At 42.2% G+C, this 27,286-nt stretch overlaps 2 protein-coding genes and 1 pseudogene across 4 annotated transcripts; 2 read left to right on the forward strand and 1 right to left on the reverse strand.

The window, feature by feature from the left end:
• Nucleotides 1–135: 135 nt before the first annotated feature.
• On the forward strand, nt 136–1,874 carry LOC147452610 (uncharacterized). The gene is made up of 6 exons (XM_086519276.1): nt 136–312; nt 568–630; nt 741–840; nt 927–977; nt 1,322–1,403; nt 1,739–1,874. Exons 1-6 carry the CDS (start codon nt 136–138, stop codon nt 1,746–1,748), a joined length of 483 nt encoding a protein of 160 aa, XP_086375402.1. The 3' UTR covers nt 1,749–1,874.
• Nucleotides 1,708–25,879, reverse strand: LOC147452611 (uncharacterized). Of its 3 annotated transcripts, XM_086518247.1 has the most exons (5): nt 25,800–25,843; nt 24,947–25,030; nt 4,091–4,151; nt 2,644–2,875; nt 1,708–2,553 (listed from the first exon to the last, which is right to left on the reverse strand). In XM_086518247.1, the coding sequence occupies exons 1-5, from the start codon at nt 25,826–25,828 to the stop codon at nt 1,865–1,867; spliced, it is 1,095 nt and encodes a 364-aa protein (XP_086374373.1). In that variant the 5' UTR covers nt 25,829–25,843; the 3' UTR covers nt 1,708–1,864. The 3 variants fall into 3 exon arrangements, with proteins under 3 accessions (XP_086374373.1, XP_086374372.1, XP_086374370.1); XM_086518246.1 differs by having other exon boundaries at nt 1,708–2,875; nt 24,947–25,024; nt 25,800–25,879; XM_086518244.1 differs by having other exon boundaries at nt 1,708–2,875.
• On the forward strand, nt 10,003–10,505 carry LOC147452612 (2-C-methyl-D-erythritol 2,4-cyclodiphosphate synthase, chloroplastic pseudogene; annotated as a pseudogene).
• Nucleotides 25,880–27,286: the final 1,407 nt, after the last annotated feature.

Below are 27,286 nucleotides of genomic sequence, written 5' to 3' on the forward strand. Positions count from 1 at the left end.
CGATGCAACTGAGTGCATGTTTCCATTCTTTGACATTAACGTTTATCCATCATTTTGATCCTACAACATAAATAGCTTAGTGCCCTCACCCACAAAATCATCGAATTAAGCTACAACATATTTTCCCTCAAAGACATGAAGATTCTTGGTTTTCCATATTTGTTTCAGATAACAATATCTGGAGATTTGGGTGCAAACGAGAAAAGTTCGACTTTGCCATTTACTCCCTCGCAAGATCAGGTCGTTCGTAGAAAAGATAATCTTCTAGGTCTTTCCTACACAAATTTTGTACTCATTTTGTATGTAACACAGGTATGTTACTTATATGTATTGAGCTAAAAGTTGATTACAAACAAATAGGGGGTACATGCTTTGGGAAATTAGATCAAGTGGAGAAGCCCAACCGCTTTTGGATGGTTTGTAAGGGTTAAAAATGCATGAGGAGAATTGCATATGCAATTTGCATGACGAGAGATCGAACGAGAGAGAGAGAGAGAGAGAGAGAGAGATCTACGTGGCTTCTTCCTCCAATAAAGCTTCTTCTGTGTCGACGGTACTCAACATAAGGGAAGCTCTCACTGCCTGCTTCCGGTATTCAAGATCTTCATTGGACCTTCATTCCTTACACAGGTTTTGCCTGCTCTTTCTCTCGCGGCAAAAGCTAGGTTCCTGACCTTGTCCGTTTCTTGGGAATTCCATCTAAGAACTTGGTTGCCATTGTAATATTGTTCTAATGGTAGCCGCAGCACCGGTGTTGGTTCTTGACATATGATGCGGAAGTCCCAGAGTTGGCCGGCGAAGTTCTGGTGTTGATGCACATAGAAGATTCAATCCTCAATTGTAAGTATCTCTTGCTCCACTTTCTTCAGCAGCAACCTTATTCTTATGGTGAGTCTACCATATGCAACTTACTTCATAGTACGCAGGTGAACAAATTTTGATAACTTGGGAGCTGATTGTTACTGTGCGGTCATACGGTAAAGTACGATGCTATTCCATGCAGGAAAAATTAATATACATTCACTTACAATGTATATCAAAAACATATACATTGTAATAGAACGTATGTTAATTTTTTCTGCACCGTATGACCGTACAGTACGATCATGCTGGAAAAGTTAATATGCATAGAAGAAAAATTAATGTCTTCTACGCATATTAACTTTTCCAGCATGGAATAGCATCGTACTGTACGGTCATACGGTGCAGGAAAAATTAATATACATCCTATTACAATGTACATATTTTGGTGTGTTTCCTTATACAAACTCTTAAGATTCACCGTTGCATACAGGAAAAATTAATATACATTGTATTACAGGAACCGTCTTCTATCGTACAGTCGTAGAGTACATCATATTTGTACAAAAATGGGCATTCATACACTGTACGGAAAATCCCGTGTGAGTCTCAAAACTTTACTAGTTGATATGCAGATCGAGGACCATTGAGTGGCTACAAAGGCCCTTGTTTTGAGATGCAGATGAGCAGCTATACCATATGCGATGCAATTGAGCAGGATTAAGGTTGAGATTGACCCAAATGAAGGGTATTTGAATTGTCTACACATCCTTGACAGATACTTTAAGGCTATGCTAGCAGATCCAGGATCACAGATAAACTGATAGAAACAATCAAACAGATGAAACTCGCAATTTACACACACACACACACACACAGAGAGAGAGAGAGAGAGAGAGAGAGAGATGACACTTAACAAGATATTGTATTGTACTAGGTGTTCATGATAACTCCTTCGATTCATGCTACAAGCCAAAACGGTGCACGATGAGGGTTCATCAAGCCTACAATTACATGTCTGTTGACATTGAACGTAAGCAAGGCAAATGGTAAAAACCTGACTTCATTTTTTCTTCCTGGAAAAAGAGTACACAGTAACACCTGTTCGAGAATTCGCATCAGGTGAGTGCTTGTGAATAACTGTTACTTGAAAAAGCTTCGCAGCTTTTTTGAAAAAATGGGAGTCTTTTTTCCATCTACGGAGATGGGCAAGGATCATCGTCGGAGATGTCTCCTCCACAATGGCCTCAGCCTCTTTCATGCAATTGGGTCCAATATCTACCATATTTTCAGTTCTCATTTGCTCTAAACTGGTAGCATTTCGACCATCACATGGTGACAATGAGGCTATTTTTTCCACGGGTGATACATAGCATGCAACCGCTTCTTCCCTCAAAGAATTTCTAGATGTGCATTCTTCAGTCATGTGGGTAGACTTTTCGTCTGTTTTGCACTCAACACCTTGTGGCAGTAGCAACCATTTAAGAGTACACAAAAGGGGCTCAAACAGATGGTCATAATAGACCACGTCGGAGGCAATGATGAGGTTGAACGAGCAATCGATGGCCTCCACATCAGCTCGCTCCCCCCATCGAAGCATTTTTACAACAACAGAACCACCCAGACCAGAACTCTCGATCACATCTTGATTCAACTTAGCATTGTGTTCGAGGTTAGGGATGACATGGGGCAGATCTGTGATGGTAGAGTGGGCGCCAAGAACAGCACACAGAATGCCAACCATACCGGTACCTGCCCCGAGCTCTAAAACCCTCAAATTTCTACGTAATGAGGAGGGCGACTTGGTGGTGGGCAGATGATATGGGTGGTTTGAAAGCATACCTGCAGGGCCGTAGGTCTCCTCCAAGTACCAGCAGAGAGCGTGAGCGGCTGGCCATATTTGAAAAGAGAGGCCCTTGGATCGAAGCTCTCTCACTTTGATGAGTGCCTCTCCTCCTCTGAGCTTGTAGACTATGGCGTCTTCCTCGCTTGTTAAGCTCACCTGCTGCGTTGCTTCCTCAGTGCCATCTTCCTCTTCGTCGCAAAGCATTAAAATGCCGTCAGCATCCTTCGCCTGCATAGAGAGAAAGAGACAGCATAGAATGCTCAGTTGAGTTAAGAGTGAAAATGATCTTTACACACTGCCATTCAGTTTTAAGGGGGTGCTTTGGCTGTCCCCTGCCGAGTTTGGAAACGGCGGGCATTTGCTTGGTGGGAGTTGCTATGGAACATAAGATATACGCAGATTGACATCAAGCATCTAGCATTGAAGCAAACAAGTACAAAATGCATTGGCAATTTTTTTTAAAAGAAGTGCATGTGTATTTATTAAACATATATGATGATTGATTATCTCTATAGTTGTTTGTAAATTGGTCCAATTTCACCGCTTTCTCTACAACTGTTTGAGCAGTGAGACCAAGGCACTGCTCTTTGATGTACGTGTTCTGATAGATTTCGGAGCACAGTTGGTTACTTGATTAGTTGGTTGTGATTGTTGTCGCCTCGGATTTTGTTGTGGAACATGAGTGGATGAGTAGAACCAACTATTAAGGCAACAATAATAGCTCAGCATGGGACTTGATGAGCATTGGGAAGAAGCAAGCTATGTCCCATAGCGCTCACTATATAACAGAGAGCCACTAAAGGGGGTAATTGAAGCGAGCAAAGGGTTGCAGCTTAATCATTCTGCTTAAACGCTACCTCTTAACCTAATTTTGTAGTTGTTTGCAGATTTCCATTCAACGTGGTAATATGGGTCATTAGTCTCTAGATCGGGGATCAATCTTTTTCTAAATCAAGGGTTGTCAATTTTTCCTTATTTCTTGTAGAACGAGAGAGAGAGAGAGAGAGAGAGAGAGAGAGAGAGAGAGAGAGAGAGAGACGTGTTGTCACAATTGGAGGAAGCAAAGAGTCTTGACTATGGACCATAGAACTTGGTGCAAAACATATCTGAGGAGAAAAACACCAGGATAAAGGGCCGTCCTCATGCTACATAATGGTTATGCAGAGGAGAACGTTGGGGCTGTAATATATAAGATGCATTGCCAAACAAGGGCATACGTAGATGGCATCAATCACCTAGGAATAAAGTAAACATGTAAAGAGTGCATTGAGTACTGCAATACATCCAACTGTGAGAAACGAAGTGCGTGTTTATTTCATATATAGATACGGTGATCGAGATTGAGCATGTACTAGTGAAGAAAAGGTGTAGCTAAACTAAACTTAAGGAAGCATTGAAAAACTCAAAAAACACAAAATGAATCAATTATAATGCATTCCCGACCTGATATTTGTGTATGGATGTCATCCAATTGTGCAAGCTTAAGGACAATGTTTGTGTCAAGCTACATAAAAGCAACGTGATTAGTTAAACATTCCATCTTGCAATGAATCATCACAAAGTGAAAATCCTAATTATACAATGCACACCATACAAAAGTATGGTGGAGAGTTGGCATTATGGTCTCTCTAGAAATTATAAGAAACGAAAGTTGTGCTCTACCACGTAGGCTTTATGTGTTGATCAAGCAAATGCATAGGCATATTAACACAAATACAAAAGATATAGGTGACTTAAAGAGAAGTAGAGTTAACTTTATGTTCTACGTCATACACATTGTAGGGTTTATTGTAGTGATGAGTTCTCAAATCATAAGCTCTAAACAGCTATTCTAGGTTGAGTTAGTAGAGTTAACTAAACTAGTTCAGGCAGGCAGACTTCAAACAACATATTAGATAGAGACAATGATATCTAAATGGACATGATAACTGAAATGGGAATGCCACACAGACTAGAGCTGGAACTGAAATTGAGTTGTGGATTTGGATCAGTATAACTCGAATGGAGTACAACAACATGTGCCAAAGAATTGCTATGGGCTTTATAGCCAAATAGGTACAAGAGCATAATGAGCTCCAAGACACTAGACTCTGTGATAGTGGTGAAAAGATCTCTCGCAAAATGAATAGTGGGTCCCATTTATAGCCACTAAACAGGGCCTCTGACTAACTATTCACTGTGAAATTACCACATTAACTCGCTCAGTAATTATCAGTTCAGTCCTCAATCTAATTTTTTGTCTGGAGGTTGTTCCCACTGTCTACATTTCCTGCCCCCTTTCTTTGAATTTTGGAATATTTTTAAAATTTCACAGGTGATTCTGAAAACTAACAATCTGAAGAAGATTCAAAGGTTCCTTTTTTGATTTTGAATGGACTCCTTGACGTGGTGTCGGTGAAGCTTCGGGCTGGCTTAATATAGCTTGATCTTAGCTCCATTGTAGACTCTTGGCAACATTAACCCCGATAAATGTTTCAATCTCATTGTGCCATTCGAGAAGACCCAATCTATTTCATAAGGACCTAGACATGCCACTGTATTGGGTTTCTTTGGGCTAATGGGGGCTTTTCACAAGCCAGGCTCCCATACCCCTCTTCTCTCTTCCCCACCCCATGGAAACCCCCTCTTAGGGAGGGAGTGATAAAAGGCATTGAAAAAGTAAGAACAAAAATAAAGTATGAGTATGTAAATAAGTGAGAAAGGTAAAATAGGCCACCTCGTGCCTGTGGGGCAGCCTATCCCCACCCTGCCTCCTTTTTTCTTCACTGTTGCCCCACCATGTGTCCCTTTTCTTCTCCTCCACTCAAAAGGTCAACCCCCTCTCTCTTCCCCTTGTCCTTTCTCCTTTCTCTCTCCCCTCAAGCTACCCCACCCCTGTCCTGACCAATAATACGTTCTTTGTCACATGCCACCTCTCCTATCTTCCAAAATAGCATACCCCACCCCCTTTTTCTCTCTCCTACACTCTCCCATGATCCAAATACCCCCTCTCTCTCTAAAATTTGAAATCTCTCTTGTCTTGTAGCCAGATGGCCTCCCCCACACTCACACACACTCAGTTCTACTGAAAAAGGTGCCCACAAACCCACCTTTACATGATGGTTACCAGATTTTTCTAGTGTACACACACATCTGCACATAGATTTACCTCTGTACAGACTCCTCTCTCTTCCCTCTTGTAATTACTTATTTTCCATCTCACTCACTTTTTTTCATCAACCCATCTCTCTCTCTCATGAGACTACACACAGCCAGACAAGTGGGGCCCACAGTCACATGGCCGGTGCAGATAATAATTTCTTGATTTCTAAAAGTCTAGAAATCCTCCCACCCTCCCCTTTATAAAGAGGGGTCACCATCACACTAACGACACACACAACATCACCAGATAGTACACTATGCACTGTGTGTGCCTAGCGCACGCACACACACACACACCCACACCCACACCCACACCATCACGATCACCGCAGTCACCATGCTCGACTTGAGCATGACGGGGAATTTCAAATTCCGAGAAAACCTTTCCGAGCAATCATAAAAACAAGCAAAACCCAACAAGATACATATGAACTTAAATCATAATAGGAAACATTTAGCATCAAACTACATATTATCTATCTATCATTGTCCCTAAACACCTCCTCCAAAGCACGGCTCCTGGTCATAGATAATCAAGCCATGGTAGATGCTTGGGCAAGTGTGTGTGTGTGTGAAGGTGAGTGCCGCATCAGTCCATCTACCAATTCACTTAGTTATGAATGGCCCAGCTTGAAGAAATGGAAGAGTGCCACATTTGTTGTGAATGCTGCAGGAAGGTTTGATCTACTACAAAAGTGAACGAAGAGGCCCTCCAATAGTAGAGACACAAGCGCACATACAATGCGTGCGATTAAAAGGTTCAATGAGCTGGATGCAGTAGCATCTACAGTAATTCGATCGACACATTCACCATCGTCAACATCTCTACCTTCTCAATCGCAACATAATCTGCCATGCCCACAGGGCTTCAACATCTTCCCCTCCCTTCACGTGCGACTCTTACAAGATTGTGATCCCCTTATATGCAACAACTAGGATCCATTCCTCAGCTTCCTTTAACATGTCTGTTGTCCTCATGCTAGAGCCTCTCCACTACCTTGTAGAGTTGTCCCACCCCTATTAGGTTTTACTCTATTTTGTAAAATTTGAACAAAGTGAAATCCTATTGCGCACTTGTCTGAGCACCCCACAGGGTACCCCCCTCCAAGGGGTGACTGGGTTAAGTTGACTGCTACAACGTACAGCTTTGACACAACATTGTTGGCTAGGAAAGGCAAATATGAGTGTCTCCATTCATTGGATTTGGTTGGGCAAGCCACGTCTATTAGTGATATGGGGGCGGAGTAAAGGGATCAACAAATGCGCCTCAATCTGCAAGACAAGCGAGATCCAGGATGTTGGATCGCCACAATAGGGGGGCAAGACTTTTATACATATATCCTTGCATCATGCTCAGGGACACGTGCTAGCCGAGGTGGTTAAGATAGAGTACCTCGAGGTAGGACATCTAGGGGTCGAAGGGCATCCGTGACGTAGGGAGAGCGCTAGTATTTTTGCAAGACCAAGTTTGATCAGCGACAAATTAAACCTCCACCATTAATGCCTTCACGTGTCATATAGCGACAAGGTTGGGCAAGAAAAGGCTAGAAGCCTGTTGGAGTTACACTAGCTAAGGCGAGAAGGTCAATCGTAGTCATTTTCATCAACGACCAGATAAAGGAGTCCGTGTCAGAGTGGACTCTTTCTGAGAATTTTTTGAGTCCTCTTTTTGAGTTTTCAAGGCGAGTTGCAGAGAGGAGACCCTTATCAATGAGGGCTTTGTGGGCACGAGCCGGGGAGGTGATGAAGATCATGCTGATAATGATGACATGAAGGGTAAAGATAGGGCCTACATGATTGTGAAGGCACATGGAAGGAGGGATTTGGAAAGAATGAAGATGAAGTCCTCTCTCTCTCTCTCTCTCTCTCTCTCTCTCTCTCTCTCTCTCTCTCTCTCTCTCTCTCTCTCTCTCTCTCTCTCTCTCTCTCTCTCTCTCTCTCTCTCTCTCTCTCTCTCTCATATAAGCATAGAGCTTGAAAAGGAAACCGATTACATAACTGATAGGCAATTTCTGAAAAAACCGTATAGAAAGAGTGTCAATATGCAATATTACAAGCTCTATTATTATTGTTGCATCTCTCAAAAGAATTCATCGATGCGAAGACCGCATGTCCACACATTCCTAGTCAGCAAGAACGACGATGACACCGATGTAATGCACTTAAGCTGAAATTGACAAATGCTGGCAGGAAGGCAAGCTCCTTCTTGGGGGAGCCTAATTATTTGGAAGTAGCCTTGCAGCATTTAGCCAAGCAGTCGAGAGCATCAATCAAAGTACGACTTGTTTTGCAATACACAAGGGCGATGAGTTTTGTCGCTGGCCATGGCTGCAGCTACATGACGATTAAGCTTGACGAGCGCGCGGCTACATATCTCTCTCTCAAAAAAAAAAAAACTCTCTGAAGGAGTCCACGCCGGCATGGACTCCTTCAGAGAGTTTTTTTTATAGAGAGAGAGAGAGAGAGAGAGAGAGAGAGATCATGGGTTCGTCTTTTTTTCAAGCTTAAACTAAACGAGACATTGCAGTTGCATGATGATTGAGCTTGACGAGCGCACGGCTACAAGAACTTGTTCTGCAATACATGAGGGGGATGAGCTTCGTCGCTGGCCATGGCAGCAGCTGCGTGACGGTTGAGCTTGATGAACGCGCGGCTACATATCACTCTCTCTCTCTCTCTCTCTCTCTCTCTCTCTCTCTCTCTCTCTCTCTCTCTCTCTCTCTCTCTCTCTCTCTCTCTCTCTCTCTCTCTCTCTCTCTCTCTCTCTCTCTCTCTCTCTCTCTCTCTCTCTCTCTCTCTCTCTCTCTCTCTCTCTCTCTCTCTCTCTCTCTCAAAAGAAGAAACTCTCTGAAGGAGTCCGCGCCGGCTTCGTCGCCGGCCATGGCAGCAGCTGCGTGAGGGGGATGAGCTTCGTCGCCGGCCATGGCAGCAGCTGCGTGACGGTTGAGCTTGACGAACGTGCGGCTACATATCACTCTCTGATCTCTCTCTCTCTCTCTCTCTCTCTCTCTCTCTCTCTCTCTCTCTCTCTCTCTCTCTCTCTCTCTCTCTCTCTCTCTCTCTCTCTCTCTCTCTCTCTCTCTCTCTCTCTCTCTCTCTCTCTCTCAAAAGAAGAAACTCTCTGAAGGAGTCCGCGCCGGTGCGGACTCCTTCAGAGAGTTTCTTCTTTTGAGGACCGACTGAAATGATGCAGTTATACCTCCTTGAAATCATGTTGGGCATCGAGCACAGCAGCTTGGTGTCGCCAGGACTCGACAAGTCAAGAAATGCTCTTGCACTGTCTCCACATGCAGCTTTTGCACACCGCTAGAGCTGACGCTGAGATTGGCCAGCTCGAGCAATGCACGATGGCTGGCCCCTTGGAGGGTAAGCGCTGGCCCCAGGATCCTGCTGAACACCTTTGGGTAATAGCCTTGCACTAGCTTGCCGTCGTTTCTCAATAGATACTTGGTGAGCTCAGGATCCATCGACACCACTGTCGGCCGTCCCAGCAGATGAGTCTTGAACACGGTGCCATATCCGATCGTCCATATGACATGTGAGAGAGAGAGAGAGAGAGAGAGAGAGAGAGAGAGAGAGAGAGAGAGAGAGAGAGAGAGAGAGAGAGAGAGAGAGAGAGTGCGTGTGCTTGATGCGTGTGTGTGTGTGTGCCGCGGACTCCTTTAGAGAGTTTCTTCTTTTGAGAGAGAGAGAGAGAGAGAGAGAGAGAGAGAGAGAGATCACGGGTTTGTCTTCCATAACTACTTCAAGCTTAAAGTAAACCAAAAATTGGCATTCTGGCGAAGAAGCATTTTTCTTCAACAGCATATAAAATGCATTTTCTCTCACAGCGTGTGCAATATGGGCTCAAATCATTTCATTCTACCGACAACGAACTCGCCAGGATTCTCTCCCACGTCCAATGTCACCGGAATGCCCTTGTGCACCCAGACGGCTGGCTTGCCTAGAATGCTGTCAACCCTCCTCAAAGGAGAGTTCCACAACGTCAGCTAAGTTGAAGAGAAAGCGAAAAAAGATAAGGCGGAGAACAAAGTAGATCTAGTCAGCTATGATCTCTCGGAGTGTAAAGATTTTTTCATGGAGATTCTCCAAGCTCGACATTTTGTTGTAAAGATGTTTTGTATTATATATATATATATATATATATATATTTTATATATATATATATATATATATATATAGAGAGAGAGAGAGAGAGAGAGAGAGAGAGAGAGACTGGTTGCGTTCTTCCTGGTGGTTGGACATGGCAGCTCTTGGTTTGGCAAGTCCCTATGGTGTGCAAAACAGTGCGTTGTTGATACAATGCAATTCTTTCCCTCATTCAGCTAGCAAGATCTCCATACCACCTTATCTTGAATAGACACAAGCTCAAAAGATATTGAATTTTTCCACAAAAAATATGACCTTCCTGACATCTTCTAGATTTTTTCAAAGAATGATCTGAAATGGAAAGGAGCCACATCTTCAATCTTTGTGAAATAAGTTGTTCAGTTGATGCATGAAGCGGGATGTGATGTGCAATTTGGATGACAACCTCATATTATGAAGGCCAAAGTTGAGTCTCCATAAGGAGGCCATAAAGTTGAGCCTCTATGAGATGCTTGGCATAGATTTTTCTGTAGTTAATATCAAGGCTAGTACCCATGAGAAGGTGGATAGCTTAGGAGAGAATAGTAGCATTGCTGCCCACAATGTTGTGTTGTTGATGAAGGAATAAGCAAACAAATGTATAGTAAAGGTTTGTAGGCTTTAATGGCTATTTATGTTTACCAATTAATTATTGATTAAACAATTATTGTGTGTGTGTGTGTGTGTGTGTGTGAGAGAGAGAGAGAGAGAGAGAGAGAGAGAGACAGAGAGGCCAGCACCATAAGATTAAACAATGATTGTGTGTGTGTGTGTGTGTGTGAGAGAGAGAGAGAGAGAGAGAGAGAGAGAGAGAGAGAGAGAGAGAGAGAGGCTAGCACCATAAGAGACTAGCAATGGTGCTGACGTTTATTGTTTGGGTTTCGAGAAAGCTCTTTCTAGAGAAGAATTATACATATACTTGAGCAAGTCGCTTAATAACTTTGCTCGGTTTTTAGCTTGCTCGAATAAGTTCACTCGATGTTTGGTAGAACTCAGCATGACCTCTACACCCTTGGGCTATGGAAGATGAAGGGCAGCTAAATGAAGGATGATGGCCTTAACCCTCGTGCAAGTCTTCGCCATCAGCTCCCTCCTATTCGCCATGTGCTCTACCACTCTCTCCCTTCTCTTTCCCCTACCCTATGCTCCCTATTTCATCGCCTTATTCTCTAAATAAAGCTTGAGGTTTTGTGAGTATGTTTTTTGCAATGTTTTGCCCATGTGAGGTGTGCGGAATCGCCACCTAGTCTTGTGTTTGGAGTGAGCTTGTGTATGTGTGAAGGGTGTGCGGATTTGACATCCTTCTGTGGTGCCTAAGTACTAAGCCGCTATACTTACTCTCTCTCTCTCTCTCTCTCTCTCTCTCTCTCTCTCTCTCTCTCTCTCTCTCTCTCTCTCTCTCTCTAACTTGATCTCATTCCCCTTCCTCTTCACCATTACTCCCAAGCATCCATCTCTCTTGGATGAAAATTTTGTTATGGTTGTGTGTTGTTTGCGTCCTAGCCGCTCAAAGCTAGGTGGTGCCCCCTGTTCGCTTTACCGTGATAGGCGCGAGGCGCACCATTCGGCCCCCGGAATTTTAGAGGCCGTCGGGGTTCGGGGTTCGCTTTGATTCCGTCATTTGGTGCCCCCACCGAGGATCTTTTCATGAAACCCTTCAGTTTACAAGACTGAAACCCCTAAACTATTGTGAATGGATGAATGGCTAACAGGATTTGCTAACTGGACGACAGAAGGAGAAGATCTCCAAGCACAACTAGACGAACTCCGCATCTCCATCGAAGCTCGAGTGCCAGGCGTAACGGTAATCGATTTGCAGTGGGAGAGTCAACCAACACGCCAAACCCAGTGGATATACATAGGCGGAGTGCCAAGAAGAAGAAGGAGAAGGTCGAAACTACGTCCGCAACCTACAACCAACCCACAACAACAAGATTGAAGGAGCTCTGCACAATAGAGAATCAACACTATTCTACTTTGAGAATCGGATAACTCACAGTCAGTTTCCAAGTCGCACCTAATGCTGCAGCACAGATAACGGAAGCATTGGCTCACACTCTCACTAGAGAAACTAGGGATCTACTGGTTTTGTTTCAGGAAAGAACACCACCCTCTCCCACAAGCTTGGACAGTGACTAAGCACCTCTAAGCTTCACATGAATGAGTACAACCTACCTCAAACAGATCACACATACCAACACGTGTACGCTCAATCAAGGTAATACTGGACTTGAAGGCTCACTACCAGCACGTCATCGACACCATGCTGGGTGGGGAGCGCTTTTTTGAGGTTCTGGCATCAAATCAGCCATTTGTCTTAACTTTGGTACAAGGCAATGTACCGTTTGAAGTTTTAATCTATGTACTAGTATAAGAGGGTATGCACGCCTCCTTGTAAAGAAGAAAAAAACTTTTTCAAGTTAAGCAATGTGTCTTTCTAGCTCTCTCTCAGTAATCATGGCAAGTGTAGCATTTCCAACATTTAAAGGAAAGAAGGGGGAGGATTTGGTAACAGACTTCCTAGATGACTTTGAAGTAGCATGTGTAGTGAGCAACAAAGATACGGATGAGTCCCGGGTTAGAATCTTTAAGCATCTCATGAAGCTAGAAGCTAGATCATGGTACAATGCACTTCCACAAGCAACCAAGGATGATTAGGAGCCCTTAAAAACCACTTTTAAGAGGCGCTTTGGGGGAGGTACCACTTCAGAAAAGTTGTGGGACAAGTTGAGAGACTTGAAGCAGGAGGGTCTTTTAGAATATGCCACCTATGAGTCCAAATTTGTGGATTTGTGGGAACGGTGGGTTGAGTCACTGGCAAGGGGGAAAGCTGCACCCGATTTCCTAAAAAAAGAGTGGTTCACGCATGTCTTATGGCAGCTTCTCAAGGAGAAGGTGAAAGGTAGATTCCCGGCTACGTACGAGTTAGCCGTTGAGATTGCTTGCCTTAAGGACAAGAAGCTGCGAATGAAAGCCAAAGAAACCGAGTCAACAGAAGCAGGAACATCGCATCGACCAGCAACTACGACAACCACCATTCCACCACCACCACCGGCTCTTGGGGTAAGAGATGACCAACAAGATATGTTGGCCCATATTACTGACCAACTGCAGAATTTGTCTGTCCACTTAATACAGCAAGGGAGGAGTCAAGAAAGAGATCAAGACCCTGGAAGAGCATGACGACAAAACAGGGAGTATCATTGCTATAACTGCGGAGAAGACGGTCACGGTATGTATTACTGTCCCAAACCACGACAAAACTATAATAGAGGAGGTAGGAGGAACCAATTGTCGCTCCCTAGAGAAAGAACACCCCCACCCCGAGCACCAGCCCCACCAACACAAATTCTATGTCCACCCCAATCACCACTTACAATCATCCTACGCCCACCACCAATTGGTACCCACACACCAAGTATCATTGGTCTTGCAGGAGAGGTCAAGATGAGTGTAACAGAAGAAGGATCAAGTAAGAAGACTATTCAAAGAACTGAAGCAGTGAAACAAGAGGTTAAAGAATCAAAAGATGCTACCCAGGTGGGGGAGGTAAGTCAAGAAAATTGTGTTACAAATGTGAGTACATCTTTAACCTTGGATGAAATAGGAACAAAGCAATCAATCGACAACATTGGGCAGTAAGGGTAAGAAGGTGTAAAGTGTTGATTAGGCCTCGTCAGAGTAAGAGGAATGCAAATGGCATGAAAGATACAAGAGAAGAGGAAGACCAGCCTGCTAGCAAGGCTTTGCAGAAGATGGACAACATATCAAGCAAAGGGGAGGGCTTTGAAAATGAAATCCTGTGCACCAGCATGAACCCAGGACAGTGTAGCAAGATAAAGGAATCTTGCATCAAGGTAGTTTCACTAGAGGACCATAACGAAGAGATGAGTATGACTGAAGGTTTGGAGTTGGATATTGCTCCAGAGGCTTGGCAGCCGAGCAAGACTTTTTTTTGTAGTGTTATAGACTTAGAGATGGGTAATGCCTCTAGTCTATTGAAGGGTGTTATAAACTTGGATATGGGTAATGCCTCCATTTTATGTGAGGGTGTTCAGAGTAAGTTTGATGATCAATATGTTGCCAACCTTTTAAGGATGTTCGAAACTCCTCCACAACACAGCATTGTGTTTGCATGGGATGCATCAGACCTATGGCTATGGCTAGCCGCTATAACATATAGAGATAAGATCAGCATGGAGATAAGATCTAAGGAGCCATGGATAGACAAAAGGCTGATAGAATGCAAGAATGAAGACCTCATTCCCAATTTGGTACAATTTTTTACAAATAGTGCATCCTCTCTTTGGAGAAAGGTAAGTGGATTACGCTTGTATTTAAGCCGCAAGGTAGGTGGCTTGCTATTAGCATCAAAAAAGGAAGCTGACATGTTTGAGCATACCCAAAAGAAGCATGATATGCTTGCAGTTTTTTCCAGTCATGGCAGTAAGCAGGATTCTAAAGACAACTTGAGCTCACCACACCAACAAGGCAGCCATATATGGTGGATTCTTGGTACACTCTTGGGAATCATAATTTTTAGTTCTGTCTTTGTAGGAGCCAAGATGCTCATTTCCCCTCTCGCTACTGGTGGTTACAAATTTGGTCCAATTTTGCATGCAAATTTTATTGTCCGAACACTGCAGACAATGATCCTATTTTTCACTTGGGATCCAGGAGGGCACTAACACAGAGTTCTGGAAGCCATGGGCTTCCCATTTAAATCAACCGACACTATTCCAAGGAACATGCTATCACCCGGACCCGTTATACAGATTCATGAATATCCTAGAAATCTCACCAATGGCCAAATGGAATGGCTAGTTCAGAAGGCAACTCGATATCGGCTCCTACAGGTAAGCGGAAGAAGAATCAGAGTCAGAGCTAGAAGCATGAATGCCTCTAGCCAAAAGGGGAGGGCTAATGATGGGGGCTTTTCACAAGCCAGGCTCCCATACCCCTCTTCTCTCTTTCCCACCCCATGGAAACCCCCTCTTAGGGAGGGAGTGATAAAAGGCATTGGAAAAGTAAGAAAAAAAAAATTATGAGTATGTAAATAAGTGAGAAAGGTAAAATAGGCCACCTCGTGCTTGCGGGGCAGCCTATCCCCACCCTGCCTCTTTTTTTCTTCACTATTGCCCCACCGTGTGTCCCTTTTCTTCTCCTCCACTCAAAAGGTCAACCCCCTCTCTCTTCCCCTTGTCCTTTCTCCTTTCTCTCTCACCTCAAGCTACCCCACCCCTGTCCTCACCAATAATACGTTCTTTGTCACATGCCACCTCTCCTATCTTCCAAAATAGCATACCCCACCCCCTTTTTCTCTCTCCTACACTCTCCCATGATCCAAATACCCCCCTCTCTCTCTAAAATTCAAAATCTCTAAATAAAGCTTGAGGCTTTGTGAGTATGTTTCTTGCAATGTTTTGCCCATGTGAGGTGTGTGGAATCGCCACCTAGTCTTGTGTTTGGAGTGAGCTTGTGTATATGTGAAGGGTGTGCGGATTTGCCATCCTTCTGTGGTGCCTAAGTACTAAGCCGCTATACTCTCTCTCTCTCTCTCTCTTTCTCTCTCTCTCTCTAACTTGATCTCATTCCCCTTCCTCTTCACCATTACTCCCAAGCATCCATCTCTCTTGAATGAAAACTTTGTTATGGTGGTGTGTTGTTTGCGTCCTAGCCGCTCAAAGCTAGGTGGTGCCCATGTTCGCATTACTGTGAGACACGCTCGAGGCGCGCCATTCGGCCCCCGGCGTTTTAGAGGCCGTCGGGGTTTGGGGTTCGCTTTTCTCCCGTCGGGGCCTAACTTAGACTAATATAACAACACTAAGTCTCCTTGTTTGAACTCTCTGCTGACTTTGATCTTGTTGTTGTGTGAATGCTTCCTTCATTGCTGAACAACTTGTTGTTCCAACATGGCTCGCTGCCTGATCTCATCTGGTTGGAGCAACTCATTCAATCATTGCTTTAGATTTGCGTTGAAGTCCATGCCATGCTTAATTGCTAACCTAAGACTTGGGATTTCAAACTCCACAATACCACTGCCTCTATGCCATAGACCATTCTGAAATGTATCATTTCGCTGGTGACCTTGTAAGCAGCTTTATAAGCCCATAATGTTGTCTGAAGCTTTGCATCCCACTGATGTGGCTCTTTTTGAAGTATCTTTGTCAGATTTTCTTTATTGTTTTGTTATTGCTTTCCACATGTCCATTGCACTTAGGATAGTATGGAGTGGATTTATGATGCTTAACTGAAAATATCTCAGTTAGTATCTGAATTGTCTCATTCATGAAATGTGTGCCCTGATCTAAGACTATTTCAATGAGACATCCAAATTGGAAAATGATATTTTCATACAAAATTACTACCATCGATTTTGCAGTGTCATCTAGAAATGCCTTGGCTTCAACCCATTTTTTCACATAGCAGGTAGCCATTAGAATGTACATGTTCTTCTGAGGAGTGGCCTTCTTGAATGGACCCATGAAGTCCAGTCCCCGTTTCATGAACATTAACGGATGTACTAGAGTCAGATGTGTCTTGTCAATTGCTTTTGGTATTCTCATCCGTTGACAAATATCACAGGTCTTGCAGAGGCCTGCTTGCAAATTTTCTTGTAAGTAATATCAGTGGAGAAGTTCCCACCCGCATCCCCACTATGAGCCTCTCTGATAACCTTCATTCTTCTTTGCATAGGCACACATCTCCGAAGTACCCCATCAATACCTAGCCTCTATAGAGCTCCTTCAATGATGATGAACTCTTAGGGGGTTCACCTTTCAGTATCCCCTATATAATGTGCATTTGCTAGGTGATTAAAAACTTTTTTTTAACATGTTTGAATGAATAAAATGACCCCTTATTTGAAAAAAAATCTCCAAAATGGAATATAAAACCCCTTATTTTAATGTACCTCTATTCAATTGCCTAAAATTTTATCATTTTAAAACCCCTCTGGCTGAATTGATGTGGTACATTAACACGATTACCTATTGCACTTCCCGAGGGTGAACTTGAAAATCTTTATTATCAGTGCCTTTTTGTTCACCTGGGATTAATCCTCTGAAAATCCTCCAAACTAAAGAAAATCATATACATCCAGTCATTCTAGATCTGGTCCTTCTTCTATTGAATTTTGAAATAATTCAACATCCACTAGATCATCTCCCAAAGAAATTTCCGAGTACCCTTCAATGTTTCTTGACAAGAAATCAGCACCGCAATGAGTTTTTCCCAACTTAGAACATATCCTAAATTCAAACGCTGTCAAAAACATCATTCACCTAATCAATCTGCCTTGGATAATGAATTTATTAATCAAGAATAAGAGAGCTTGATGATCAATGAAGAAGTGAAACATCTTGCCCAATGTACAATGTGTAAACTTTGTAGTGTTGAAAACCATTCCCAGTGCCTCACACTCTGTAGTCAAATATTCCTGCTCAGTTGTGCTGAAGCAACGACTGGCAAAGTAGACTTGGTAGTCCATGTTTCCATTAGACTGGGCCAATATAGCTCCCATCACCATATCAGATACATTTACATAAACATGGAAAAGCACATTCCAATTTAGATGCCAAAGTATTGGCTTCCTGTTGATAACCTTCTTGAAGTATTGAAAACTGGCTTCACATTCTAGGGTCCATACAAACTTTTTTTCCTTCTAAGTCAATTCATATAGAGGAAGGGCTTTTTCCGCAAACATTTGAGTAAAACTTCTGTAAAAATTGGTGTACCCTAGGAATGAGCTCAGTTCAAATACATTAGTAGGTGTACGAGCTTGTTGAACACACTTCACCTTGTTCTTTGCCATTTCAATACCATTTCTAGAGATAATCTATCCTAGCATCTGGCCTTTTCATATCATAACAACTGACTTGAACAAATTTAGGCAGATTCTCTTCTCTTTGCATCTCTCAAAAACCATTTCCAAAAATAATAGATGCATTTTCTTGGAACCTAATTCGCTTGAGTGATAATCTAGCCAACACACACTCACTTGTATGCACGATGTTTATTTTTCATCCACTCTAGCTAGCATGATCCCATTCCCATCAAGTGGTATCAGAGCACCAGAAGATGCTAGCTAGGTTTCCCGTTATGCATTTGTGCAATTAGCAATCCCTAATCTCCATTTTCATATTAGTCTACACTAATCTCTTTTGGAGGTTTAATAACAATGGGATATGTACTCTCATTGAGGATGTGCCACTATCCACGTTGTTAAGCTAACGAAAGAAGATTAGCAGTACCTTCACAATTAATCCTTTTAGTAATCTTGCATCGCTCTTAGAACCACATCATTGCATTGTGAAATTTTTGTGTGGGTGTAGCTCTTATCAAGAGCTTTCCGTAGCACTTCTTTGAGTCTCAATCAGCCAAGGAGTGCCATTCGAATTGCTCAATTAAGATTTGCAATTTTTTGCTCCTAATATCTGTTTTTCCCTACAAAACTGAGCTTCAAATTGTGCGTGTGTGTGTGTGGGAGAGATTTTTCCTTTTGTATTTAAAGCTCCTCACTTTATTCTCCCCATCACCACCTTCTTTCTTGAAGGAAACCGTGGTGGGACTGCCCTCTTTACTTCGTTAGCGTAGTGGGAAATTCGCAATCCCTGGCCTATCATTAGTTTAAGGAGGTCAACCCTCAAAAGGGAGCGTCCACACACACTAGCATGACAGATTTCAAAAAAAAAACGCTTAAGTGTTTTCTATTGTGTTGTCGGTTTTGACTGGACCGGTGTCAGCCAGCTGCACCAAACCCTCACCGTTCGGCTCATCCGATGAGTCCCCATCTGGTGCCCTATCCCCACTACCCGAAAAACTTGCCCATCTACCCGCGCTTGCCCGTTCCGCCCCCGCCTGCCCAAGGTCCTTCTCGGTTGCCCGCCTTGACCACGCTTGCCCGGCCTGGGTTGCCCGACTGCCCACTTTGCTCACCTTTCATTGGAACCCCCGTTTCCCGCGTGGTGGCCTAATTAATCTCCTAAGAGGTGTTTTCCCCAAGGCCCTCTCAAGACCTCATTCTCGCATACAGAGTTCAACTAAGAGCACTCCCTTGGCCAGCCTTTCCATGGGCATTGTGAGCCCCAAAGCTCTCACCTGTTTGGCAAGACCTCCTACCTACAAGCAAAGTAAAAGGCACTAAAGAGAGTGTTCAGAAGACTTTTCCAAAGGCTATCGAAGCTTCAAATCATCAAAATTTCTCCGAGCTCCAAGCAAAAAGACGAGCTAGTCAAGGCTTCAAAGGTTCCCACTGGCATTAACATCAGGGCATTTGAGCTCCTTTGCCTCCAAAGTTAAGAGGCTAAAGCCTCGGCACTCCAAGAAAAAGGCTACAAGCACAAAGCTTCAAGGGTAACCTCTCGTGCATAGTTCTTAGGAGCTCCAAGTGGAGGGAGTTTTCAAAACATCATCAAAGCCAAGAGCATTACCTATTGTGAGGAGGGGCTTCACTCGAGTGAAGAGGAGCTTCACAAAAGGATCTCTCTCTCTCTCTCTCTCTCTCTCTCTCTCTCTCTCTTTCTCTCTCTCTCTCTCTCTCTCTCTCTCTCTCTCTCTCTCTCTCTCTCTCTCACACACACACACACACACACACAATGAACCCTGAAATTTTGTAGCCAAGCACAATAATTTGCAAATAAATTTTCTATCATCTCCAAAGGAGAAATTGTGCTCCTGTAAAGAGGTAGATACTGGCTAGGAGAGTCTCCTAAGCTAAGACCCCTCTATGAGCACAATGGGGGAAAAGGGAGTTGAAAAGTACAACGGGGAAGGACCTCACACCTGGAAAACAAAGTTAAGAGGTTGCCTAATGAAAAAATGTTTATGGTCTGTTATCAGCACTACCTTAGAACAACAAGCCGACATCGATGGAGTGTACACTAGGGCATCTACAGTCATAGCAAGTGCACAGAATTTGGCCAAGGACGAACAAGCATTAGGAATTATCATCACTTCCTTGCATGACAACTATGTGCATTTCATAAACAAATGCAAACATACACATGAAGCTTGGCATGTTCTAGAAAGTAATTATTGAGCAAGGGCCAAAAGAAGTGAAGTTAGTCTCAAAAGACAACTTTACAAGATCACTATGACCGAAGGGGAAGATATTGCTAGCCTAGTAAATAGGCTTAAGAGCATTGTCACGCAGCTCACTTACATCCAGGTTGAAGTACCAAAAGACGACAAAGTGGCCGTACTATTAAGTGCACTTACACCCTCTTATGACCACTTAGTCACCATTCTTGAAGAAAAAGAACCGGCTCCACCTTTCCAAGATGTCATCAACTCAATCCAACAAGAAGAAAGAAAGCAAAAAGATTCATTAACATCGTCAAGAGGGGCTTTTGTCACGACATCCTCAAGGGGAAGATATTCACCATCGACATCATTAACTAAAAGAAATTTTTATGAATGTGGAAGAATGGGACACGTAGCAAAATACTGCTACACAAACAAACCTTGCAACAACTGCGATAAGAAGGGACACCCTCCTTCTTGATGCTACTCAAATGGAGGCAGTAACAGTGGAGAAAGCAGCAGTAGTAGAAGCAACAACATAAGCTACGAAGGAAAGAGATCTAACAAAGGATCAGCTCACATGGTAGAAAGTGAAGAAGAAGACAAAGGCGAGAACAACCTTGTCTTCTATACGACATACTTTGAAGATGCAGGCTCTCTATTTGTAGGGGAGGACTTTTATTTTCTGTGTGGATATTATCATCTTGTGTGGATTTTGTCAGCCTGTGTGTATTTTTACCATCCTGTGTGGATACCAACTTATCATCCTGTGTGGATATTTCATCTTCAGTATTTTGTCTTAGTCCAAATCCCAAGGGGAGGATTGTAAAGTGTGGGTTTTAATTTGATAACATCTATGCATTGGAGAACTATACAGAAGAATCCAAGATCTGTCGAGCAACGTGTAACATGCTTGGACACTCAAAGTGAGAAATCAATAGCAGCACACGAATAGAAACTTCAAAATTATTGAACTTTTAGAGAGAGAGAGAGAGAGAGAGAGCGAGAGAGTTGGCCTGACGTAGTTCCGTGCCTAGAGGTATTGGCCCCAAAGTCTAGTGCCCCTTTTGGTATTTCTTTATCATTAGTCATTGCAAAGTACAACTCCCGAGGGACCTCTACTCTTAGACTCTACGTCCAGATGCTCTGCAGAGTGAGGCCCCAAGGGCTCTTTTACTCTTACAAGGGATTTCCCAAAAGCAATCAATTCAAAAGCAGTCAATTCCACATTTGTTTGCTCCCAAAAGCTACGAGCATGAATTAAGGATATTTGTATCTCTTGCCACGTGGCACAACCATCACAAAACATGAAATTTCCATATAGCCTACCACATTAGCCAATCAGTGAAATTTACAAAAATCTGCCACTTTAGCAGCTCCATACGATTTGGGCCTTTTCTCTTTTTCATTTATTTATGTGTCCCTTGGGCCCCATCGATTGGGCCCCATTGGACGAGACCCCATAAGTTGGAAACAACTAATAAACTAGTCTTTTATCCGTCTGGTCATGCCATGTCATCATTTTGTGACATATTCCCTCGTGAAATAATTGTAATCTCCCTTGATTGCACCTGCAAAATCAGACACAAGCCACAAACTAGTTTAGTAGACATTGACTCTAAGTACCAACGCACTAGATGACACATATCTAGCACTTACACAAAGTTGACAGTCATTGAACATCCACATCACATTCAAATCGAATCACATAAAGTCCATCAAGATCTTGGACCATGATATCTTGGCAATGTGTTTAGCAATCACATCTAAATCCACACCGGATCTCATTGATGTCAGATTGACTAATTCTTATTGCTATCATGTCCATCTCATATGGAATCTCAAGACTGAAATGTTGCAGTCATTTCGTCTTTCAAACATGCACTCAGACATGGCTCACATGAGAAAGCACACATAAATCATATTCTTTTTGGGAATTCCCATATCAAAGTACTTCTTTCATAAAGTCATATAGCAAAATACCGTCAGCCCATTGGTATCCCTGAAATCCAAAGGAAAATCGGTGACTTTATTCCATCTAGGTAACCTATGACAAAGTAGTGGAGTGACTCCCCTCTTGTGAAGTTTTGTTTGCACCAGATTCAACCGTGCTAATCTGCAGGATCTCTCGGAATAGACGAAGCTAGACCAAAAGACTCAAGGTAAAGTTCCAATATTCAAGGAGTATCTGCTAGGTGATCCTCCTCCATCCACTTTGCATCCAATATCGGATAGTTCTTGAACCACCGTTCACTTTACCTTTCTCTTTTCTTTCTATGTGAGCTAGTATCTGTTCTAGAACAAGAATCTCCTCGGTCTCTTCAGGTTGCTCCTCAGGCTCTCTGTCCACTCGCACCACACCTGGATCTAGGGAATTCTCTTATCTACTAGATGATTCCCTTTTCCTTTCTTTCCTTGTGTCCTGGGACCTGTGGGCAGCTAGCCTCCCCTATCCATTGGCACGTCGGTCTCAATTATTGCAACCCTGAGATAATGTATTTCACTTTGGAGACCTCACATAAAATAACATCATAGCTCGTCCCCAATAACATGCATCCACATTGAATCTAGTTCTAAATTTTTTTGGATCCACTCGGTTTGAACTTTATATTGAGCATATTAAACCTATAATCTTTGTAAAATAGGAAAATCTATCCTGAATCAAGAGAGAGCACCCAAAACCTCTTGATGATTGGTAAGAGAATATGTCCTTTGGCATGCATACAAGAGAAACTAATCCCTCTTTCTGGTAACCATAACCTTTTTGACATGATCAACAATAAGGAAGATACCATAAAAATTTCATACCGTGCATACCCCTTGAAGAAGATATCAAGCATCTGGTTGCCTTGCCACCTTGGTTATTGAGATGGCATACCATCTTCACCCCCTCTCACCGCATAGTCATCATGAACCTTTGCACAATCTATACCTATATCTAGGACATCCTCAATCAAGATTCTAGCTTGGTGAACTTCTACTTGTAAATTTGCATCCATAGCACCCTCCATTGGATTGGTAGAGCCCCAAAAATTTTATCATCTATCAAAGAGTTAGACATTGCTTTCTCTTGCAACTCATGTGATGAAAAATAATACAATTAAAAAATCCCTGCATATCCTGTACTTATGGAGGTTCTTCTTGCACCCCCTCTAAAAAGGTATAAACATCATAAAGCCCTTCTATGCCATTATGCTCATCTCCTTCAGATCCAACCAAGAAACTATTAATAATGGCATCTTCTTCTTCTTATTCTTCCTCTATGACATCAACACATGTAAACATATTGTCAGTAATAAGCATAAACTCATTTGTATTCTCATGCACATCCTATGTTTTCTCCAGAATCGCCTACACTTCATCAATTATTGCATATATAACTTTTATCTGTACAATCGTCTTCAAGAAACCTATTGATATGTTTGACTTTACATGCTTCCATGATGGTGAAAAATCTATTACTACCCTGTAAAGGCTCGTCTTCTTGAAAAAATCCTTGAGAACAACCTTTCTTGAGGTCACTAGCCTGTGAAATACTTGCCGCCGCAGAGTTTATATCTTCGATGGAACCAATATTGGAGGTAACATCCATGCGAGCAATCTTTGAAAAATTTCCATCAGTTTCTATTTTAGAATCCAATTCATTATTTATCTATGTTAGATTGCCCAAGACATAGTCCTCTCGGATCTAATCTCCTTCCAAAGCTGTATTTGCTTTGGCTTTGCTTCTTGCAAAAATGTGTTCCCAAAATTCATCATAGCTAAGGACCTCCATCTGATCCCCATAATCTGACTTTGTCCCAGTAATCTACTTCATTTCCAATTCAATAATCCTTGATATTTCATAAATAAATCCATCTAAAAAATATTCCCATTGTGGGATATATTTTTGCCAGCTCTCGATTGTGATCTCAAAACTCGGGGCTTACAATTTCTTCAAAAGCTGCAATCATCCGATCTTTTGGAACCCATTGACTGTTCATCTTGGCTTCATAGCACACAAGAAACCCTCAGGATCATGCCTTGAAAAACACAATATTAGTCAAGTATGGCATCAAGTGCCATTTCCACTACATCACAAATTTGCCTTTTCATCTTCATGGCCTCCACTTCGAGCAAACATCCCTGAACCTTGAAGCATCTTTGAAAATCTGGAACTGCTAAGCTCCCATCAATCACTTTTGCATTGAACTCTTGAATAAAATTCATATTGTTCTGGCTTCTCCATTTTCATCTCTCACCCCGGTCAGCTTCACATCAGGTTCACCAAAGATGTTGGAATGTGCGGTTTTCTAGGGTCAACTGGGAAAGCACCGAGCTTCTCACTGTGGGAGGTGCTATTGAGAGGGGGAGATAATCACGAGAGAGATGAAATGACTCAATAAACACAACTGAACATTTCAGATACTTGGTAGAACTTATATATACAAGAAGTAGAAGAGTTTTTTCTTAAGACCGGTACATTGTAGTATCATAGAATCCTCACCATGTGCTCAAACAATCTCAGTGGCACACACTTGAGGAGATTCCTACCTCACAATGTGCTCAAAACATCTCGATGGCACACACTTGAGGAGTTTCCCGTTATGTGCTCAAGCATTCATGCTCATGCATACAAGGGCCCCAATTTACCCTGCACAAGAGCCCCTCGACCCAAAGATTCTTTGGCTTCTCAAACATCACATAATTCTTCTTTGTTATGCTCTTGCTGCAACAATAACTGGCTATCTTGGGATTAAGATGAGAAACATATATATAAAAGCTTAATAATATAATAGCATAAACAAGAGCTCTTGAGCACTAGAGCTATGAAATTTAGTTAAGAGCTACGGATCTTAATTGAGGGCAAGAATTTCTTAATTGGCTATGAAAGCTTTAGGATTCAGTGCTATGGAATGTAGGCTTTAGGCTCGAGAGATATCTATCAAGAGCTTAGGATAATGGAGAGTTCGGAGCTATGAAATCTTAAGAAACATGATTAGAGAGATTAGAGCTATGGAAGCTTACACATATGAAGAGAGAAAGAGAGACCACATCCTTGCTTCCTTTGCTTTTCCTTCTCCCTTCCTCCTCTCCTGCTTTTTCCTGCAACTTCGTGAAAAACAGTAAATTACAAAAACTTAAATGTCTCCCAATCGGTGCAAAATTTGCCAATGCGCGTGAACAAAAAAAATGTAGAATTCCGTTTTCCTTGTCCTCGTGAGCCCATTTTTCATAGAAAACGAGTTTGGTAAAAAATTCACATAATAGGAATTTTTGGCCCTCCTCTTGCAGTACATGTAGTCTCTTAGCGAGTTCCCTTTTTACCACTGACCACATGGCCTCTTACTACCCAACTTGCCTTGCATGTTTTAAGATGCATTTCTCATATAACCATCCTTTTGTAGCATCAAATACTTGCACTTGAACTTACACACATACTTTGATATTTTGGCATATGTCATCGTGTCCCATCACTGCATACTCACTGTACAATTAATATATACACTTCAATAAAGTTTATTATGCATCTTTCAACCCTCTTCTCCATAATGAAAGTAGAGCGGTTTGTATTGTTTTATATTAATTAAAAATGAGATAAGCTTAATATTAATCAAGGGATCAAGATGAGAAACATATATATATGAGCTTAAGAATATAATAGCATAAATGAGAGCTCTTGAGTGATGGAGTTATTAAACAACTATGGATCTTTATTGAGAGGGAGAATAGATTAATTGGCTATGGAATATTTAAGCTTTAGAGCTATGGAGTTTAGGCTTTGAGAGAGATATATCAAGAGCTTAGAATGATGCAGAGTTTGAGAGCTATAAAAAGCTTAAGAAATATGGTTAGAGAGATTAGAGCTATGTAATCTTACACATATGAAGAGAGAAAGAGAGAGCACATCCCTGCTTCCTTTGCCTTTCCTTCTCCCTTCCTCCTCTCGTGCTTCTTCTTGCAGCTTCCTGAAGATTACGATAACTTAAATATCTCCCAATTGGTGCAGAGTTGGCCTATGTGCGTGAGATGCAAAAATGTTTAGAGCACTTTCTTCCTTACCTTTGACGCCGTTTTCACACAAAATGAGTTTTGTAAAAAATTTACAGAATATAATTTTTTGGCCCTCCTTATGCAGTACATGTAGTCTCTCACCCACCTTCCTTTTTACCACTTACCACATGGCCTCTTATTATCCAAATTTTCGTGCATGTTTTAAGAGGCATTTCCCATATAACCCTCTTTTTGTAGCATCAAATCCATGCACTTAAGCCTGCACACATACTCTGATACCTTGGCATACATAATTGTGTCCCATCACTACACAATTAACACATACACTTCAATTAAATTTAATCTACATCTTTTAACTCTCTTTACCATTGTGGAAGAGGATCACTCATGGAGGGTGTGTGTATGGCAATTGGCCTAGATGATAGCATTGAGCTGCTTGATATATAAGAATTTAGGGGCGTGAAAACACACATGTCTATTTCAAAGTCCAATTTTTCATAGTTGAATGCAAATGTAAGCAAAATGTATGATATGCTTGTGAAATTTGTGCAACAATCAACGAAGGACCCAATTGATGAGCAAAGTAGGATTTTTTTCGGCCTTGTCCCTAGAATAAAAACCCTTGGTTTGTAGGAGCACGGATCCAATCTAGAGGGGTTGCCCCTTCTCTCCATGGGTTAACACCAAGATGAAGAAGCACGTTAAATCCCTGGACCCCAAGATGCTTGAGGAATCTATAGTACAAACGCATATACATGATGATCTTGATGAAAAATCATTGCATAACACACAAATGTTTGACACTTCACATGCAAATTCATGAGAATCTCATGAGCATAATAAGAGAAAATTTGTAGTAGCTACATCTGATCCAAGAAGCCTGAGAGGCCTATGGGCCATCTGTCTAGGGACGAGTTTGAGAAAGCAAAGAAGGAAAATTTATGTTTTAATTGTTTAGGAAGTGGACACGACAAAAAGGATTGTCCTAAGGGCAAATCTACTATCCAAGGTATAGAGAAAGCAATGCACATCATGTAGTTTTCTCCTCTTGAGTCCTTTTCTCACTTGTCCAATGTGGAAGTAACCCACACCGAAGTGGTGCATGAGTGCTATATTATGGCCTCCATGTGGAAACCAACCTTTGATCCACACAAACTGGTGTGCATGCATGGGTCTATCCAAGGTCACAAGGTGAGAATCTTTGTAGAAAATAGTTCTTTGCACAACTTCATTAATTATAAGTTAGTGGAGCAGCTCAATTTTCCTCAAACTCCTAATCTCACTGCTACAAGGTAGCTATGATTAATAGCCATGATGCCAAGGTGTGAGATACAAAAGTAAAGGATGTATCAC

This window comes from Adiantum capillus-veneris, chromosome 8 (assembly GCF_014529385.1).
Source record: "Adiantum capillus-veneris isolate H3 chromosome 8, ASM1452938v2, whole genome shotgun sequence".
NCBI lineage: Eukaryota > Viridiplantae > Streptophyta > Polypodiopsida > Polypodiales > Pteridaceae > Adiantum > Adiantum capillus-veneris.

Bases quoted from the DNA above. Each gene is read 5' to 3' on its own strand.
- LOC147452611 (XM_086518244.1), bottom strand. From the start codon at position 25,828: ATGTGCTCTCTCTTTCTCTCTTCATATGT. The intron at 4,152-24,946 runs GTAAGCTTCCAT...GCTTTTATGTAG, and splicing joins CTCTTTCTCTCTTCATATGT to CTTGACACAAACATTGTCCT. The intron at 2,876-4,090 runs GTCGGGAATGCA...CTCTCTATGCAG, and splicing joins CATCCATACACAAATATCAG to GCGAAGGATGCTGACGGCAT.
- LOC147452610 (XM_086519276.1), top strand. From the start codon at position 136: ATGAAGATTCTTGGTTTTCCATATTTGTTTCAGATAACAATATCTGGA. The intron at 313-567 runs GTATGTTACTTA...ACTCAACATAAG, and splicing joins TCATTTTGTATGTAACACAG to GGAAGCTCTCACTGCCTGCT. The intron at 978-1,321 runs GTAAAGTACGAT...ATTGTATTACAG, and splicing joins TGTTACTGTGCGGTCATACG to GAACCGTCTTCTATCGTACA.